Source organism: Stegodyphus dumicola, chromosome 1 (genome assembly GCF_044657685.1).
Source record: "Stegodyphus dumicola isolate Sdum_Otavi_A_Nest chromosome 1, ASM4465768v1".
Lineage (NCBI taxonomy): Eukaryota > Metazoa > Arthropoda > Arachnida > Araneae > Eresidae > Stegodyphus > Stegodyphus dumicola.
The window spans coordinates 19700728-19719090 of NC_140768.1; the positions used below are offsets into that span (position 1 = coordinate 19700728).

Here is an 18363-nt window from a genome sequence, read left to right on the forward strand (position 1 = left end):
ACAGCTTCTTTTCTATGTCATTGTTCCAAATTCTATTCATTATATGTGTATGAATTTATTTTTGCATGCTGCATACAGCAAATCTATTTTTTTGTTTCATTTCTTTTTAATTGCATCATTTAATGATTAAAATGCATAAAAATTTCACCAATAAAGAATGCATATAATTACTTTATATTATGTAAATATTTATTTTTTTCATTGGGTTACCCTCTTCTACTTTAAATATAAAGCAGGTCCCCTCATTAAAAAAAAAGATTTAATAATGTCTTTACCTCCAACATCACAGCAAGGAGGCACTGTATACAGTCAAGTTTTCAACATGCCATATTAAAAATGCAATGTCAAATTTTTATGCAGTAGTCTAATATGTAAACCAAATGTTTCAGCTGAATAATTTTTCTTTCCAATAAAAAGAAAACTACCTGTTGTTTTAGATGGCACAGTAGAAACTTCCTTCTTTACACTAGGAGAACTTCTCTTTGGCTCTGAGTGTGAAATAAGACATGAACATGCAGACATGCATATAAAACACATGCAGCAGATATAAAGAGTACAGCAGAAAAATTTATCCATAAACCAAAAATCATAAAAGAAAATTTAAACAGATGTACTATTGGCCAGTAACATAACAGAACATGCATAAAACATGCTGTAAGAACATAAGCTGAAATATGAAATTTGTCATAAGAAAAATTAGTTTCTCCATAAAAGCCCATATCAAGGTCATGGAAAAATTATTATAAAATTGATCAAATGTAATTTTTAAATACATTGTTACAATATTAAGAAGAATAAAAAATATTATCTTGACATAGCCTAATAACCAATTTTCTGAAACAACTCGACAACGTATTTAATTATTTTAATAAAAAAAATTTAACTTTTCGTAAGTAATTTCTGCTTCTAAAAACGAAAAATAAATATAATATAAAGCAATTTATATATGGATCAATTTTGTGAGCTACAGCTTAAATGTGCCCAAGAATTAACTGTTGGTTAAAATGATTCCTCTTAAAAATCTCATTAATGCAAGAACATATGCACCCTTTTTACCGATTTCTTTTGACTGCTTTATTAAATTTGTTAACTTAACATTAAACATTCGTTTCAAAATCATATTCAATGAACATACGCTTAATTTTTAAAACATAGTTATACCACAGTATTTATGAAAAGGATAGGTAGAAAGTAAGATTTCTGAAACATTTTGAACCCTAAAAATTACATCTGAGTGCTTTGACACAGATTTTGATTCTGCCATATATTTTACTGTAGCCTTTATTTATCATGATGATTTAAAACACTAGGAATCTGTACTGAATTTATTATTTCAAGCAGGAATAAAATTGCTTCCAGCTGTTCAATGCTGATAAAATTCAATCCTTTTATCTTTTAGACATGTTAATTTTCTATAAGCAATTTTTTATATTAATAACTGGCCAAATTTATAAATAGGAATTGCAAATTATGGAAAGAAACTACATAGCTTTCAGACTAAAAATATGAAAATTCATTTTATCTCCTGTTTTACTTCTGGTATGATAGTATAAGTTCAAGAAAGAATTTATGTGGAAGGGCTGGGAAATAGGTAAGAATGTGGAAGCACAGGAAAAAACTATATATAAGCTACTAAACTTCATTTTCTGCAATAAAACAACTTTTCAGCATTATAAAAAATTTAAGCTCCCTCAAAGATACACATGCCGAGAAGCAAAGCAAATTATAAACTCTGAGACGTAGGTGCCCATTATCACCGAAAGAGTCAACAGCCTGACCAAATTTTTTAAGAAATAAATTAATTTCTTTAAGAAATTTAAACTTATAAACATTTTTAGAAGTTCTTATTCACTCAATTTATTGAACAAAATCTTTTTCAGATGCACGGATGACTCAGAAAGATTTCCAAATGAATTTAAGAGTATAACTTAGTAAAGAGTTAAGGATTAATATTTTTAAGATAAATATTTCAAACACCTGGTAGACAAAAAAAAAAAAAAAAAAAAAAAATCTAAACGTATATTTGTGCTCTTATTTTCCCTACCACTTAACCTTCCATTTGATGAGAACATAATTTATATAATGAGCAATCTGCAGAATAACTTTGCATTTTGAAATTCTGAAATGGAATAAGATCATTTATGTATTAAATATTTCAATAACCCTTTAAAATGAAAAACATACCATCTGTTACTCTACCTTCTTGAGTGATTTCTGGTTCACCTTCAGCTGCCAATAGTGCCTCTTTTTCAGGTGACTTCTCACCATCGACTCTGTAAGTAAATTATACCGTACTAAACATAACTCAGAAATATTTACATATCTCACATTTAACTTGTTCAGAAAAATAACCATATGCAAAACAATTTAAACTAATATCTGGATATAAAAGATATGCATAATTATATACAAAATATGAAAACATTTTTATGTATTTTTAGATCCTCAAGTAATTAGTTGATAACGATTTTAATAATTAGGCAATGCATATTTAAAGGAAAAAGCATTACTGATGCACGATACCTAATTTGTGCTTCTTTTGATTCAACATTTAAAAAACAGTTTCTTTGATTTTACATTTAAAAATGCCATAATGAAAATCAAGAATCAAATTTCTTACTTTTTTAAAACAAAAATAATTTCCAACTATTAATAACTATTCACTAAGCCACTAATCCATATGAATTTTCTTACAATTTAACACAAGGGAACATCGTATACCACTTTGAAGATCCCAAAGATCTTTTCTCCATGGTCTTGCAGAAACTTACTTTTTACAGAAAATAAGCATATCTGCATATAGTTACAGAAAACTCAGATTTTTCTCATCATCAACGAGTATAATCTGTTACTTTAGACTAGGCACTTCATGCAACTAGTGAGGATGATATGTGTTACCAATTCGGTAAATGAGGGAAGGTTTGTTTCAACCTAAATGCCTATTTTAAATTAAGAGTATAGCATAGCTGGCTATCTTCCTCTAAATGAGATATTTTCACACAAAAAAGATAAATACTTACATTTTCCTTGGTTCCTTACCCATCTAAAAAGCTTCAGTTTTATGTTTGACTGATTAAAGCAAATCATCCAAGGGTTAATCAAACAATGCATTTAGAGAAGTTTTGTTTTTAGAGAAATTGCCTTATATTTACGTTAAATATAAGAAGGAAACCATATCACCCAACTCCAATCATTGGGATTTGAAACTGGATCAATCTACTACCAGTATTCAGTAGTAGCTTTACTCACTTGGTCACTCTAGCAAATGCCTTTTAATCTGAATTTTCATTCTTGTATTAATTCACCTAGATTATATGTCACGCACCATATGAAATACTCTAGATTTAAAGTAAATATGCCACTTAATTTTAGTCAAAAGAAAGGCTTCCAAAGAAGGAAAGCTTTAAAAATTTCAAGAAAAATCATAACAAAACTCAGATGATTACAATTATATGCCTACCAGGATCAAAAGGAGTTAATCCCCCTTCCCCAATGGCTAAGCAAAAAGTTACAAAGAACTAAAATCTTATAAACAGAGGTTACAAACAATAGAACTAAGAATAAAAAGACCAAAGTCATTGCCTAAGGAGAACTTTTGCTGCCTCTGTAACACAATGAAGAGCCACCATCGAAGCAGTTGGGGGTACCTGTCCATTTCTTCTCCAAAATTACAAAGTGGCTAAATAGAGTCGCCTTAAAATAGAGTCGCCATGTGGTGCTAAAAGGAGTTAATTTAAGAAAATGTATTCTGCTCTGTATCCCAGTGTTGGGTATTCTTTGTATTATTAGTATATGAGGCAGGGATCAAAATTTACCTATTTGCTGGCCAGTACTCCAATTCAATGCTCAAAATCTGAAATAATCAGACTACAAAATTTTTATCCTGACAGACTGATGATTACACAGTTTTATAAATTACTTCATTAATCCTTATAAACTATTTCTAGTGAGGTTTTAGAAGCATAAAACTGCCATACATGAAGACTTTTCAAGAGCAGCTAAACCTAAGAAAATGTAAGAGAACTCTTAAGTTTGCCTTATCCATTAAAATGAATACATATAGCTAGTAACAGTAGATCCTAAGGGTTTAGTTAATCACAGATTAGTAGTTTGCTATTGTATCAGCTAAAAGAACTTACTTCACTGAAACGTTACTCGATAAGTGAAAATAATCTATTCATCATCATCTTAAAATGCTGGTGGGTAATCAACATTTATGTGACCCAAATTTTTGTATGCATCAAATACATTATCACGATGAAAATAAAGTTAAAATACTTCCCTCAAAAACATCTCATAGGTGAGTGATGTGAAGGAAGCAAATACAGCAGATTAACAAGCAATAAGTTTATTTTGCATAAATACAGAGAATAAATCATGCAAAATGGAAAACTTTTTTTCAGAAATGGCTTATGTAGTTCGACAGAACTTATATTTAAACATACAGTACTACTTAGCATGTTCAATCTTCATGATCAGCAGTTAAATTACTCAATACTACATCTTAATTTCAGATTTAGCATCAAGATATCATTGCCAGTTTTCAATTCTATATCTCATTAGTGAATAATTCCCCATTTACTTGCATGCATTAAACAAAAGTTTTCAAAAGGTAATAAAGTAATCTTGAAATAATAATACATACTAACATCAAAAGAATTTACTTAATAAACAAATAATTTATGAATCAGGAATTTTTATAATATAAGGAATATTTTTATATAGTAAGTATACTTTTCATACTAAATTTTTTTAAGTATATATTTTTTAAGTATTTTTTTAAGTATACTTTTCATACTAAATTTACCAACATGATTTTTTTTTTTTTACTTCTCACGACTTGATACACTTGCAATTTAATGATAAAGGAAATTATATTTTGTTTAGATGCAAATAAAACATTTAGACTGACCCCCCCCCATGAAATCAAGGGGAAAACAAAATATCCATCTTAATTTTAAAATGGAACACTGCAGAACATCAGTCATGACATAAGAAATCACAATTATTACAACACAATAAAATATGGATACTTTACTTTTGCTGCATTTAAGTGTGTAAAATAAAAAATGAGTCAAACATCCAAATACTGAAACAGAATGTGTCTAGTACATAGGATGAGGCAGTTGCTAAAAAATTTTGTTACCCCCTAATCAGATTATGTGACTTTTAAAGCGTCAATGTCCTTGCATTGCGTCATATAGCTCAATTCAAACTATAACTTAAAAGTCAGTAAAAAGAATCACATTAATATCATAAGCTAGCCATCTTTACTTCGTAGGAATAATACACAACTTTTAATACTTTGAGAATATATGTAACTTGAAAAGGCATATACATACAGCCACACACAAAGGGGAAGATGTGATAAAAATCTATAATAACCTGTCTGTTGAAGGAGCCTCCTGTGGAGGAGGTTCTAGAGCTGCAAGCCTCGTTAACTCTTCCTGTCGTTTTCTCTCTGCTTCCTCTTCCTCTTTTCGTCTAAATTCTTTTAATTCAAACTGAAAAAAATAAATTCAAAGATTAATAAACCTGGAAAGATAGGTTTAAAGATTTCTAGCCCGTCAGACTGTAGTCACTAAAAAAGAAGTGTAAAAGTGCTATACCGTTGTCATGCGTTCCAAGGCAGCAAATCTTTCTTCTTGAGCTGCAGCTGACTTTTCAAATGCTTCATGCTTTTTAATTAATTGCTCCACATCATCAATGGTATGCTAAAAAAATATTAAGATTACACCATTAGGGCCAGGGATATTAGTAATGTTCATTTCTGCATTACGTTTTTCATTCAAAAACATTCCTCACCTTTGTATGTACATTCATCTTCTGAAAGATGATGTTAATAGTGTTACGGATTTGGTATTTAAACAGCTAATGTTAGCTGAATTATAAATTAAATTGTTTTATTCCCCATGCAGTGTAGAACGTGATGAATATTAAAGGAAAGTTAAGCCAGAAAATTAAAAATACAAGAGCACGTACATTCAACATTTAATAAATATCTCTTTTTGATTTCAAGAAAGTTCCAGAAAATTCTCGCGCACGGTTTAAAAATCTTATAAAAAGGAGGAAAACCTCTCAATTCGATGATTTTAGTTAGTTTGTTGTTGTTTGAAGAGTTTGTTTAGAAAACTGTGATATTAATTTGAAATTTGTTGATTGTAGCAAATTCGCAGATTAGCTTTCTTTAGCTGTTTTGAATCAAGTTCTCTTGAACGTTTGAGTAGTTAAGGTTACATAATTTTCAAAATTATACATATGAAGAATTTCCTAAATGTATGTCATAAAGTTAAGAAAGTTTGAGCTGATATTTCAGTATTATTTTCACATGTAAAAAAAATTTGCTTTAAAATGGAAGGAAAATTACTTACAGAATTAACATTTTTATAGTACATTGCAAGATTTTTAATTTGATGCGTTATTTTGCTCAATTTTCAGGTAACTGCAAATTTAGTACTTTTTTCGCGACTGATAAAACATGGATAGTTACAACCTAAATTATTACAGTAAAACCTACAATAATATTATGTATTCACTGTTGAATAAGTGAAAGAATTATTAAAAACTAAGCATATAATTTACACGCACAGTATACATACATGAATAATTTGCTATATTAATTTAATACTCTTAAATTTTTTAATATTTTTAAATTATGCTAATGGTTTAAAAAACAGACAATAAATTTTAATTATTTTTTCCCTTATGCAAATTCCCTGAACATTTTGTCTTGAATCATGCTATCATGATAGGAAAAATAAAATAATTTAAAATTTTGAGAAATGGAATTAAATGAATATTAGGATAAAAAAAACTTTTCCAGTACCCCTTGATTTTTCTAAGCAATTGCCTAGCCTCATATCATTAGCATATTTTACTAGATAAATATTAAACCCATTACAGAATTTTAAAATAATTCTGTTGGGATTATTTTTCAAAGATTTCCAGTATTTTAACAAAATAAAAAATAGCTTCACTGTTTCAAATGAATAATTTATTATTATTCACCAGCTATTTTACTAGATAAATATTAAACCTATTAGAGAATTTTAAAATAATTCTGTCAGGATTATTTTTCAAAGATTTCCAGTACTTTAACAAGATAAAAAATAATTCATTGTTTCAAATCAATTATTTATTCTTCTTCACAGCCAGTTTCTGACAGCAACAGGAAAATTGGGAGGGTGTGATAGTAATATATTCATTATGAAAACTGAATTTAAGTTGCAACTAAATTTTGTTATCAGGTCATTTAAAAATACTTAATTTAAACAGCAGGAAAAAATTGGAAAAAAAAATTATAAATTAAAGGAGAAAAAAATTTAATAAAAAGTACTTACACCAAGTTCTTGGCTAAGCAAGTATGGTTCTTGTGCGATAAGCCATGCTTCTGCTACAGCTGCATCTCGGGCAAACTGATAAACTTCCAAAACTTTAAAAAAATAAATAAATAAATTTATAAATCACAAAATTTTAAAATCACAAGGGAAAAAATAATAAACAGTCCTCTTTGTCAAGCACCACTTACTCAGTTGTAAATGTTCCCATCTTTCATCCCATCTGTTCATCATTGATGATTGCTGATTGGTTAAAGAAAGAAGCCTTTCTTTGATCTAAAAATTACACAAATGTTAGAGCTAGAATAACTTACATTTAGCATATTCAAATTCTGTATGAAAACTAGACGATTAAGAGATATTTCAAAGAAAAATTCTGGTTTAACATGTTTTTCTAATGAGTGAATATTCTGTCATATCAGATAGCTTTAATACACCACTTGCTCACAAGAAAGTGTAATTTTTATTCTAACTTTTATAAATCTCATATTACTCTTTTTTTTTTTTATTCATAAGAGTTGATTTAATGACCACTTTTTCCCAAAACAAACTCACAGGAGTAACTCAAGACTCACAGGAAAACCAGGAACAGTCTATCCAACTGCTTAAAAAAACAGTCGGATAGACCTCACCTGTTTTAAATAGCGCTAAATATGCATTCGTTGAATGTAAAGGACATGTTACTCAATCATCAATTTTTAACAAATTTAACAGAAAATGGCTTAAATATTTAAACTAACTATTATATTTAAACTATGAAAATATTAGAACTTTCAGGAACTTTAATATAGTTACTAGAAAATGAAAGAACAGAAAATTTGAAATGCGAAAAGAAAATTAACTCAAATCTGCTTTAATTAAGTAAATAAATAGATCGATGATAAAAAAAACTCAACTAAAACTAATTAGATAGCATTATACCATTTCAATGTTTTCCCCTATTATTCAGCTTGTCAAACAAAAGTTATCTAGCTGTCTAAAACAGCTACCTTCAGCAGAAAGGGCAAAAGCTAATCAGAACTTTTTAGTTCAATGGTTTAGTTAGCTGAAGTAGTTGATGTTGCCCAAGAGTGAAGAGGCTTCATTTAGGAACTGGTTTTTTTTTCCTCCCCCCCCCCAAATGGCAAGTAGATATAAATTTTCTTCTTAATTTTGGTTTAAGAAGAATTATGCAAAATTTTACCAAGTTCGAATAAAACTTTAGCACAGCGTAGAACTAACATGGCACCATGTAATGATTCTAATAAGTGCTGATACTTGCTTTGTTATCAATTATATCTTTCTCCATAATTGAGCTTTCGAAAAATTATCATCCACTTTGACCAATTTTTTCCACCATTTTTCAAATAAACATGAAAAACTAGACAACTCACCCAAATTCTGCTTAAAAGGTTCTAAAGTGTCTTAAAGAGTAAATGGCACCATCTGACAGTTTTAATACCTGATAACGAGAATGGAATAGCGACTTAAGAATAGTTTTGCATTATAAATAGCCTGAGTTTAACTCCGAAGGGTGTTTTTAAAATCTTATGCACACGGTGACATTTTGTTGAGCCGCAACAGACCTTTGAAACCTAGTCCTGCAAATTTATGATTACAGTGATTCTTGTTGCTCAAACTCCCTCATTATTCAGCATGTTATTTTAACTCAAAAAAGACCCTCTGTTAAAGGAAGACAATAAAAGAAGTTCATCCACGAAGCCAGAGTCATAGACTCAGGACTACTGAAAATTCCAATCCTGTTCAAATGGACCGCTAAGTCAGAATGCAGTTACTGTACTATCTTGAGAGCAATTTGGTAAATCTTCAAATCCTCACTCCAGTTTTCAGTTATGATTTTAGAGAGGAAAAAATATTTTAACCTTGTCATTTATAATGGCGTTAATTGCAGGCTCTTTTAAATGACGTTTTATAGGTAGTACTTTGCATTATTTAAATTTATAAAGATACAGGCATCAAAATATTAAAAATCGGCTGTGTGTTTTGACTATGACATGCAGCATGTAAGTCACAAGTGGTTTTTGCTATGTGGAGGAGCTATTCAGCTTTATATAACCATTTTTCATCTGTTGAAAACAAATTTTTTTAAGCTGACTTCTAAATTTAGAAACTTTTAAAAGAATATTACAATTACAATACCAACATTTATGGTTAATATCCTTTAGAAATTATATTTAATATTTTGTGTTTTTAATTTGTTCACATTTTAATGATTTTAAAATGTTTTCTAGTTCATTTAAGTAAAATCTTTCATTAAAATTTGATATTTTGTTTTTAAAGAATAAAGTGAGAGCCCTTCGTTAGTTAGAACTTCTGTAGAAAATCCCTCAGCACCATGCATTTTAATTTTTAACACCCATATTCCCCTCTTTTCCGAGAACCCTTTACATCTGAAGGGGGCAAAGAGAACGAAAAGATAAACTTTACCTCATTTGATGCATAATGGTTTCTGGCCAAAAGCTCTTTTCCCAGCTTAATACAAACTGCAATATTATCTTCTCTTGCATCAATTTCTGCTTTTAAACTCTGATGATTATTCATTAGTAGTTCAACACCAGATACATCCCTAAAATATTATAACCACCAGGTTTAAACAAAATAACATTAAATGAACATTTTATCAAACAAAAAATTGGAAATGAATAGAATGAAATATTAACCTAGGTTTTTCAGATGTATTCATTTGACGAACTATGTCTTCCATCCATAACATCAAGTCTCTCACCATATTTAAAAATTTGAATAAGTCACTAGTATCAGACAGTTTCAAACGTCTTGCTTCACACATTGATAGGAGCTTCTGCCATGCTCCTACCACTTCTCCTTCACGGTTAGTGATTTCTCTTGCTTTATCACCAGCATAAGCACTCTGCAAATTCTGGGATTCTTCCTGTATTTGCTGCACCTAAAATACAAGAAAATATACTGAAAGAAGAACTAATTTGGAGATTAACAGAAGAAAAAAAGGGGAAAAACATACTTTTGAAACTTTGTTATATTTTTACATTTATAACAAAGAAATTCAAGCAGATTAAAACTTACAGCAGTGCCCAATGTCTGAAGATCATTTTCAAAGTTGGCATGCTTTCTCTGTAAACTAGACACACTGACACCATCTTTACCTAACTCATCAGACATCGAATTTTGTTTTTCCTATAAATAAAATTACATAAATGACGAGGTAAAAAGTAATGCCATTTAATTTATTCAACAAAAGTTACAAATTCATATCAGATATAATAAATAGTTCCAAAATCATAAGATGAATCTACAAGAATGAATTCAGAATGAACATATGGCATACCATAAAATATAATTTAAAAAGATGGTCAAATGATTAAGACAAAGCAAATGCGGAAGACGGAACCTGTATCATATTCATGCTAACATGGGAAAAAACATTAAAATCTCCTCAAACTGCCAAACAAAGCATGTATTTGGTCATTAGTAAGCTTTCATTCATGCTACATGTGCTGCTATATATGTACCATTTGAAAACTTAAAAATAACCTAGGTTTACAGGATTTCCAAAATAAGCTGATTTGTGTGAGACTGAGATCAGTAGATGCAGAAAGGAAACTAACTGTCTTCTAGATAACGATTTGCATTCTACATTATTTGGCTGCTTTTGAAAAACAATAAGAGTAATTAATATTACATGGAGACGTACATTCAATCCTTATCTCGATGATTAGCTCAGTTTTTCAATTATTTGTTTATCTGTAAATAACACTGGATCTTTGCAAAATTAATGACTGGCAGCCAGCTTCCATAGAAACTTGTTAAAGAAATTTTTTTTTCTGTCAAATTTACTTAGTTTAAGGAAATATTCAAGCATTTTGAATTTTCCATAATAATAATAATCTTCTAATGCTATGAAAATATTTAAATCTCATAGGCATGGTTACAATATAAATCTATTTACAAACGAAGAATACAGATATGAGGCTTTTTTTCATAAGAATGAATAGTAAGGGATTCTAGTGTTTAATTTAATTTGCAAAAGATGAATATGCAATGATGCACAATATCTTAAAAAAAAAAGAGGAGGAGGAAGAAAGATTTTTTAAGCACTAACCACCAACAGTACACCAATATTTTCAAAGCAGTCATAGCATCATCATTACTTTTAAGTTTTGAAGCTTTTATTATGGTAAATAAAATTTTTGAGAGCAGGACAGCTGCAATAACATGTCACTAAAGAGAAAAGGCGAATACTATACATAAGAAAGAAAACTAGTTTAAAAAGACAAATGCAACAGAAGCAATGATCTAAGCAGTGATAGTTGATTCCCGACTAATATACCCTAATTATTTATAACCATTAAATTAGGGATCAACTTTTGAAGGAATTCCTGCAATCTGAAAATACATTTTAGTTCCACAATGACCATTTCAATTACTCATATTTTATTACCTAATAAAGGAGGCAGATGCATGAAAAGGCCATACTGGGTTATTTCATCTACTTACATTTCATTTATGTTAAGTATTGTTGACTCTTCACTTGAACTGTGAAGCTTGCAGAATTTACAGCAATTTTTTCCCTTCCCCCCCTTCTTCTGTCGTGCTAAGTTACGGATGAATGAAACTACAGACTACTGCAATATGACTGCACATTAATTAGAAACCTGAATAACTTGAAATAATATATAACTTAATGCCTCAAAAATATCTGCAAATGTACAATATAAAACTTATAACGTTCCTTTTTTTAAAATTCAAAGATCAATTAAGAGCTTACTGTTAATTTATTTATGTATTTTTAGTGCTTTGGTTGATTTAAATATAAAAATGATAAAATAGTATAGAACATACTTTACTTATTTAACCACAATTAAGTGCTCCTTTTCAAAAAAACAGGACTCAATAGGATTGTTTAAATTATACAAAACACACAATCCTTATTCCGTAAGCTTTATTTCCAGTCCTGACTGAAAACCTTTCAGGAAGGGTATTCATTTCATTAGACTCTTCTTATTACTAGGCTCTCACAACAACTCTTGCCTCAGTCTAAATGTTCTCAAATTTAAGCATTTAGAGCAACTTTTATGATGAAATTTCTAAACATTTAATTACTTAAAATTAATTTGTTGTTTTCATAACTATATGGCTACATCAATAATAATTGTAAATACAATGGCTTTCATTAATTACGAAAAAATTGCAAAAATGACGATTACTCAAAAAGTTGCATGTAGAATTTAATGAAACAACCACAGTATGCAGTAACATATGAAAATAAATTAACAGATAATTACGATGTTATAGAAATTAGCACATGTATAAAATGAACAAACTGGATATGCTGGTTTTGTATAGGAAAATTACTTTCCAATACGGAGTTTAATATCCCCTAGAAGCAACACAGTGCATACAGTGATGTGTGATGCTGTCAATTATGAACTGAGAGCCATTGCTTTTGCAAAGCAGCTGCAAGCATGGCAAGGGTCTAAAGAGAAGGATTGAGAGCAGCTATTTATCTCACCAGACATGCTTGATAGGATTCAGTTCCAATGATCGAGCTGTGCCGCCCTGCAGCAGGAAACTGCCCTGGCATAATGGCGTACATAAGCATCAAGGATGTTATCTCTATAGGACTGAACATTTATGATACCCCGTGGAAAGATAGGGGGAGTCTTTGCATCCATCCAAAGAGATAACACCCCAAACAAGGTCACCGTTTCCTTTGTATGCATCTTTTTCGCAAATAATGAGTTCCATGCTCTCTCCAAATCAAGTAATGCCTACTAACATTTTGGAGGCTAAACCTGGATTCATCTGTAAACAGAACAGCCCTCCAATGAACCTCAAACATTCCTTCTTTGACATGACATAGTAACACTCAAATGGTTGGTCGCCTCGCATAGAGACCTCCTTCATGAAGCCTATGCACAGCTGATGTTGACACCAACCTTCTGGTCGCCGCAGCAAGAAAGGATCCGAGCTGAGTCAGTGATGCAGTTCTTTCTTTTGTGTGTATAATTACAAATATCAGTCACTGGTGATCGTTGTAGCGGTTGACCGTCCTTGCCTGAACCACTTCGTTGCCTAAGTATGAACTTTATGAACTAAGTAGATATGAACCACAGAGAGATTCACATTTAGCCATCTGGCTACCTCTGTCTCTGACTTTATCCTGCCTCTTAGTCTTCTAATAGCTTTCCATCATGATTCTTCAGCCAAATGAGGCCTGGAGGTCATTGCTATGAATTGGCTATCCCAGATTTCTTATCAGCAAAATTTATAGGCTCTCTCTCAAACATGCAAATTTATGCTCCTAACAGATGATGCATTCCAGCTGCAGTGCCACTAATTTGCATACTGCAGTTTTACTCAGGAACTATTACTTGACAACTTATTTTATATGGATTGGCTTATTTTTGAACCATTTATAATTATTTTTGTGATTTCCCCTTAATTTTTGGAAACTAGTGTATACATATATGTAGAACATCATAATTTATTAGCATTGGTACAGCATGAAATTTCTTTCCCTAAACTTTTCCTGTACTTTGTTTCACAAGAACTTTATATATTTCTGCAAAATCAGGGGGAGGGGATATTAGATTAGTGATCATACTTCAATTGACTGCTTTTGCCATTTCTTCAAAAATTGTGAAATAATAAATACATAAATAATCAATGACAAAACATTATTGGAGTGCATAAACTCTTCTAATGGAGACAAATAAAACGAGTCCCGGAAGAGATGCATATATGGTGCAAGGGCAAATCAGTTAAATACCAATAACTTTTTTATAGTAAAATTTGTCCACACTGATTTCTTTCAAATGACAAAGAGCAAAATAAATTTGGATATGACAATAAAAAATGTAATTATGACATGCATTTCTTTTCAGTATTGAAACTTTTAAATTTGCAAACATTCTGAAACTGCATACAGTAATTCAAGATTTTTAGATAAGAATTTGAAAATTCAACTTCACAACTTTATATATTACATTAGTTATATTACTTTACATATTATTAGGTAACTGACATTTCAGACTTACTAATATTCTTCCTAACAAATCTTTGCAATCATGGAAGAATCTATGTAATTTCCAAGAAGCTGCAAGCATTTGAGTTCTTGTGTCAATGAGCTCCAGTAAATCAGCCCAGGCCTCATTCAATGTATCTTTCCATTCTGCTATTACAGCACTATCAGAATGACCACTAGCAATTAACTGATCAGCACTCTCATTTACTTCAGCCACTCTTTCAGTTCCTATTACTTCTGTATCACGAGCAAATTCTTTGAAGCGTTCTTGAAGCATCTACAAAAGTGTAAAAATCAAATTAGAAATATGCTTTTTAACAAATTATACATATAATGCATAAAGTACATCAGATATGCCAACCTTCTGAACTCAAAAATTGGATATTTAAAAAAGGGGTAGGACACAATTTTTTTTCAGCAAATAATAATATTTAAACAGTAAAAATTTACAAAAAGAATTTTTATAAATAAATTCTAATAAATCAAATATCAGGAAGCACAATCTCTAAGTTTTCAATACAATTAGTTGAAAAATATCTTATATTTAAAGGCGTTACTTGAAACACTTTTTTTTAAACAAAAATGATAATTTAATCAATTTTCACATAACTTAACAACAATAACAGTTTTTGCATTATTAAGAAACATACTTTTGCTTATACCCATAGTCTCACAGGCTTGTTTTTGCTAATAATAGCTTTACTAATGTACCATTATTCACATTGACTCTAAATTTAGTCTATTATAATAATAATACTGAAAAATCCTCCTATACTTGGCATTATCATGGAAGCTTGCTAAATGCCCAATATTAGTATATCACTATACTTTAAAATTCTATCTGTACTTTCCAATTTTGTGATCTGACTCCATTCAGTATCAATTCTTGTTGATGTTATAACTTCATCCAAGTTTTCTAATTGTATATTGCAAAACTGTGATTGCCATTTATCTGTTGCAACATTAACCTCTTTGTTTTGGGGAAACCTGATGAAACAAAACTGGAATCTAATCAAAAATAGTTTACATTAAAAAAAGGGAAAAAGATGCAGTTGCTAGAATAGGAACATTTGCAACTTAAATACATATATTTACTTCACTTTTAACTGGAAATTTATATTCTGCCAATTAATCACACACCCGCAGTACCTAGTAACAAACTAGCATTTTTATTTCTTTATTTCCCATCTTAACATTCCACATTCTCGCCAACATTTACCATTAAAGGGAACCCCTCGAGGTGAAAAGGGTGACGACGAGTTTTTGCGAGCTCCCGTTTTTACTGTTTTTTCCCTAGGATATAATAATTGCATCACAGCGAAAATAATATCATTGGCTAGCTCCTCACAAGCTGTGCATTTTGATATAAAATTTATGAGAATCCGCCTGTTAGTGCCTTAATATCAAGCATATTAAAAGGGGAGTCATTGTTTGTCTCGCGACCTCCGAGCCCTATTGTGGAATGCGGATTTTGGAGCGAAGTGCGGATTTGCAGTGTTTACTTCCAAAGCGATATCTCCGGATCTAATAGGCATCCAACTTCAATCTAAGTACCATCGAAAAGTGAAAGACCTGCTCTTTTCAACGATACCACTGCCGTGTATGTGAGGTGTTTGTGCAATTTACTACAGTGTGTTAATTCTGTGATGTTTTAGTGCTAATTTTTGGATTAATACACCTGCATCTTCGGCCTGAGTTGTAATATCGGTACCTTTCCTGGACAGCAAGGTAGGCCATAAAATTGTCTTTAATTTGATACCTCACTTGTCTTAATAGCACAATTAGTAGCTGAGTGTCATCTGTTTTAATTACATATCTTCTGTGTGACCTTGCACTTTCCCCAGCACCACAGACCTGACTTGATTTTTAGTCGTTGGGGCGCAGGGTCGGACCAGCAGGACAGGTCACTTATCGCGGTTGTCTGACGACTTCTTGTCACCCTTCTAGAGCGCATGCGCATCTAGTCTAGTGGATTGTGGTTGACAGTCGCCCTGCACGTGTGTTTGTTTACGTTTAGTACTATGCTGTTTTGAGCGTAGCTCGCCACCAGTGTCCCTTTTGATACGTTTCTGTTGTTTACGATTGACATTCTAGCGACTTTATCTACGCACTTATCATTCCCACTATCCCACTGTTACGTGGATGTTTTTCTAATTGTTAATTGTTATTTATTTATTATTATTACTATTTTTTTTATTTTACCGTTGCTTTATGAGTACCTATTATAATATTAATAACTATTAATATTACTGTTAGTTTTATATCTCTGTGTGTAAATCCTTTGTATTGTGCACTGTGTTTATGATTTGTAATAACTCCCACAAATGTGTTATATAATTCTTAATCTCTGAAATTCTGTTTCGTATTAAGGTTATGCAAAAACTTTCACTTGTTTTTATTATATCTGTTATATTATCCACATTTCCTTCAATTACGATTGTTTTATATGCTATTTATAACTGTTTTATTATCCTCATATCCTTCACTCACGATTGTTTTATATGCTTCCGTTCAGTGATTTTGTGGCTAGGAGTATTATCTTTGTTACTATTGCCTAGAACTGTTATGGTGTAAAAATTAGCATTATTTTACATTTTACATTTTAATACATTTTACATTTTTAAATAACTCTCAGCACATTCAGATTTTAATGCCAAAAGTATTTCTGTATGTAACGCTTTCTTACGCACTTGATTCTGTAGTGTTTTCCACGTGCTCCTTATGCGCACTGCTTTAGTAATATCTCATTTTAGTTATTATTAACTAAAATTAAGTTGCCAATTATTAAGTTGACCGTATATTTCTCTGTTTCCCTGCGGTTTCACTCACTATAGCATCGTACTCAGAGACCCTTGATACTCAGTTTTGTACTTCTGTGACTCCTTTATGTGCCTACCCCACAGTTTATTTCTCGTTATCTTGTACCAATGGCCAATGCAAATGCAAAGGATTTAGCCCCTGCCTCATCATCCTCCTCAGTAGTGTCGGAGTCAGCATCGCGGGCACCTCCAACTTACTCATATGAAATAACTTACGAGAGCAAAATTACAACTTTGATTAACGAATGCATTGCTATCGCAAAACGGAAAAGAAGTAGAAAATTTGTTATTCCTCAGGACGAGAGAGTACGACTTCTGTCTACTCTTGAGGCACTCAAGAGTCTGGCACTTTACAGGTCAGATTGCACAGTTCAATCGATTTTCGCTGACGCTGGAACGAACACGGTTACAGAACCATCTGTGCACGTGGCAAATAACACCGACGACTGGAGCGCCCTGGACACTTCAACAGCTTTTCCCGTTCCTTGTCCTCAGTACATACAACCGAAAACCTTTGCAGACGTATTACGAGAGTCTAGCAAGCCAAGTTTAATTATACAGCCGAAGGGCAACATCTCTCAAGCAGACTTGAAAAAGGAACTTCAAGAGAAAGCTCCGATTTCGAAACTTCAGGTGACAGTTGCCAGAATATTGCCTACCAAAAAAGGAGGGCTAGAGGTCTTCTGCAAATCCACAGAGGATGTCAACAGGCTCGAGAAACACCTGGAACATGCCAACTGCATAGAAGGCAGAGAAGAAAACCATGATGTGCCATTCACAACGTACCAGAGTCAGTCACGCCAGAGGATATTATCGCTGAACTCAGCAGCGCAGCAAACGTCTCACACAATGCGATTAGAGCACTCTTTAAGCTCAAGGAGAGAAGGTCTAACAGACTTAAGTGGATCCTTGAAAGTGAGCCTTCCAGTTTTGCAGCCATCATTAGAGTCAAAAAGGTGTTCACGGGGTGAAATGTGCACACCATCTCAGAATACCTCGGAATATGACGCTGTTTCAAATGTCAACAGCTGGGACATACCCAAGATGTCTGTAAAAGCAAAAGTAGCTACTGCTCCTTCTGCGGAGACAACCATAGTGTACGAGAATGTCACTCACAGCACCCTATCTGCATCAACTGCAGTGACTCAAATCACAGACACGGCTCCAAATATGATTTCAGGCATCCTGCCTACTCACCGCAATG

The 18363-nt window shown here is 31.7% G+C and overlaps 1 protein-coding gene across 8 annotated transcripts in view; it reads right to left on the reverse strand.

Annotated features, from left to right (window-relative positions):
- beta-Spec (spectrin beta chain) overlaps positions 1-18363 on the reverse strand; it is a 128483-nt gene that overhangs the window by 22810 nt on the left and 87310 nt on the right. For 2 of the 8 annotated variants that reach the window (XM_035354241.2, XM_035354237.2), the window contains exons 34-43: positions 14354-14617; positions 10380-10490; positions 9998-10242; positions 9765-9903; positions 7529-7613; positions 7341-7432; positions 5610-5714; positions 5386-5504; positions 2200-2273; positions 426-488 (exon numbers count right to left, since the gene is read on the reverse strand). In XM_035354241.2, coding sequence (XP_035210132.1) covers positions 426-488; positions 2200-2273; positions 5386-5504; positions 5610-5714; positions 7341-7432; positions 7529-7613; positions 9765-9903; positions 9998-10242; positions 10380-10490; positions 14354-14617 — 1297 coding nt within the window. Of the gene's footprint in view, positions 1-425; positions 489-2184; positions 2274-5385; positions 5505-5609; positions 5715-7340; positions 7433-7528; positions 7614-9764; positions 9904-9997; positions 10243-10379; positions 10491-14353; positions 14618-18363 lie in introns of all 8 variants that reach the window. The other 6 variants (XM_035354240.2, XM_035354236.2, XM_035354243.2 and 3 more) reach the window with 3 other exon arrangements.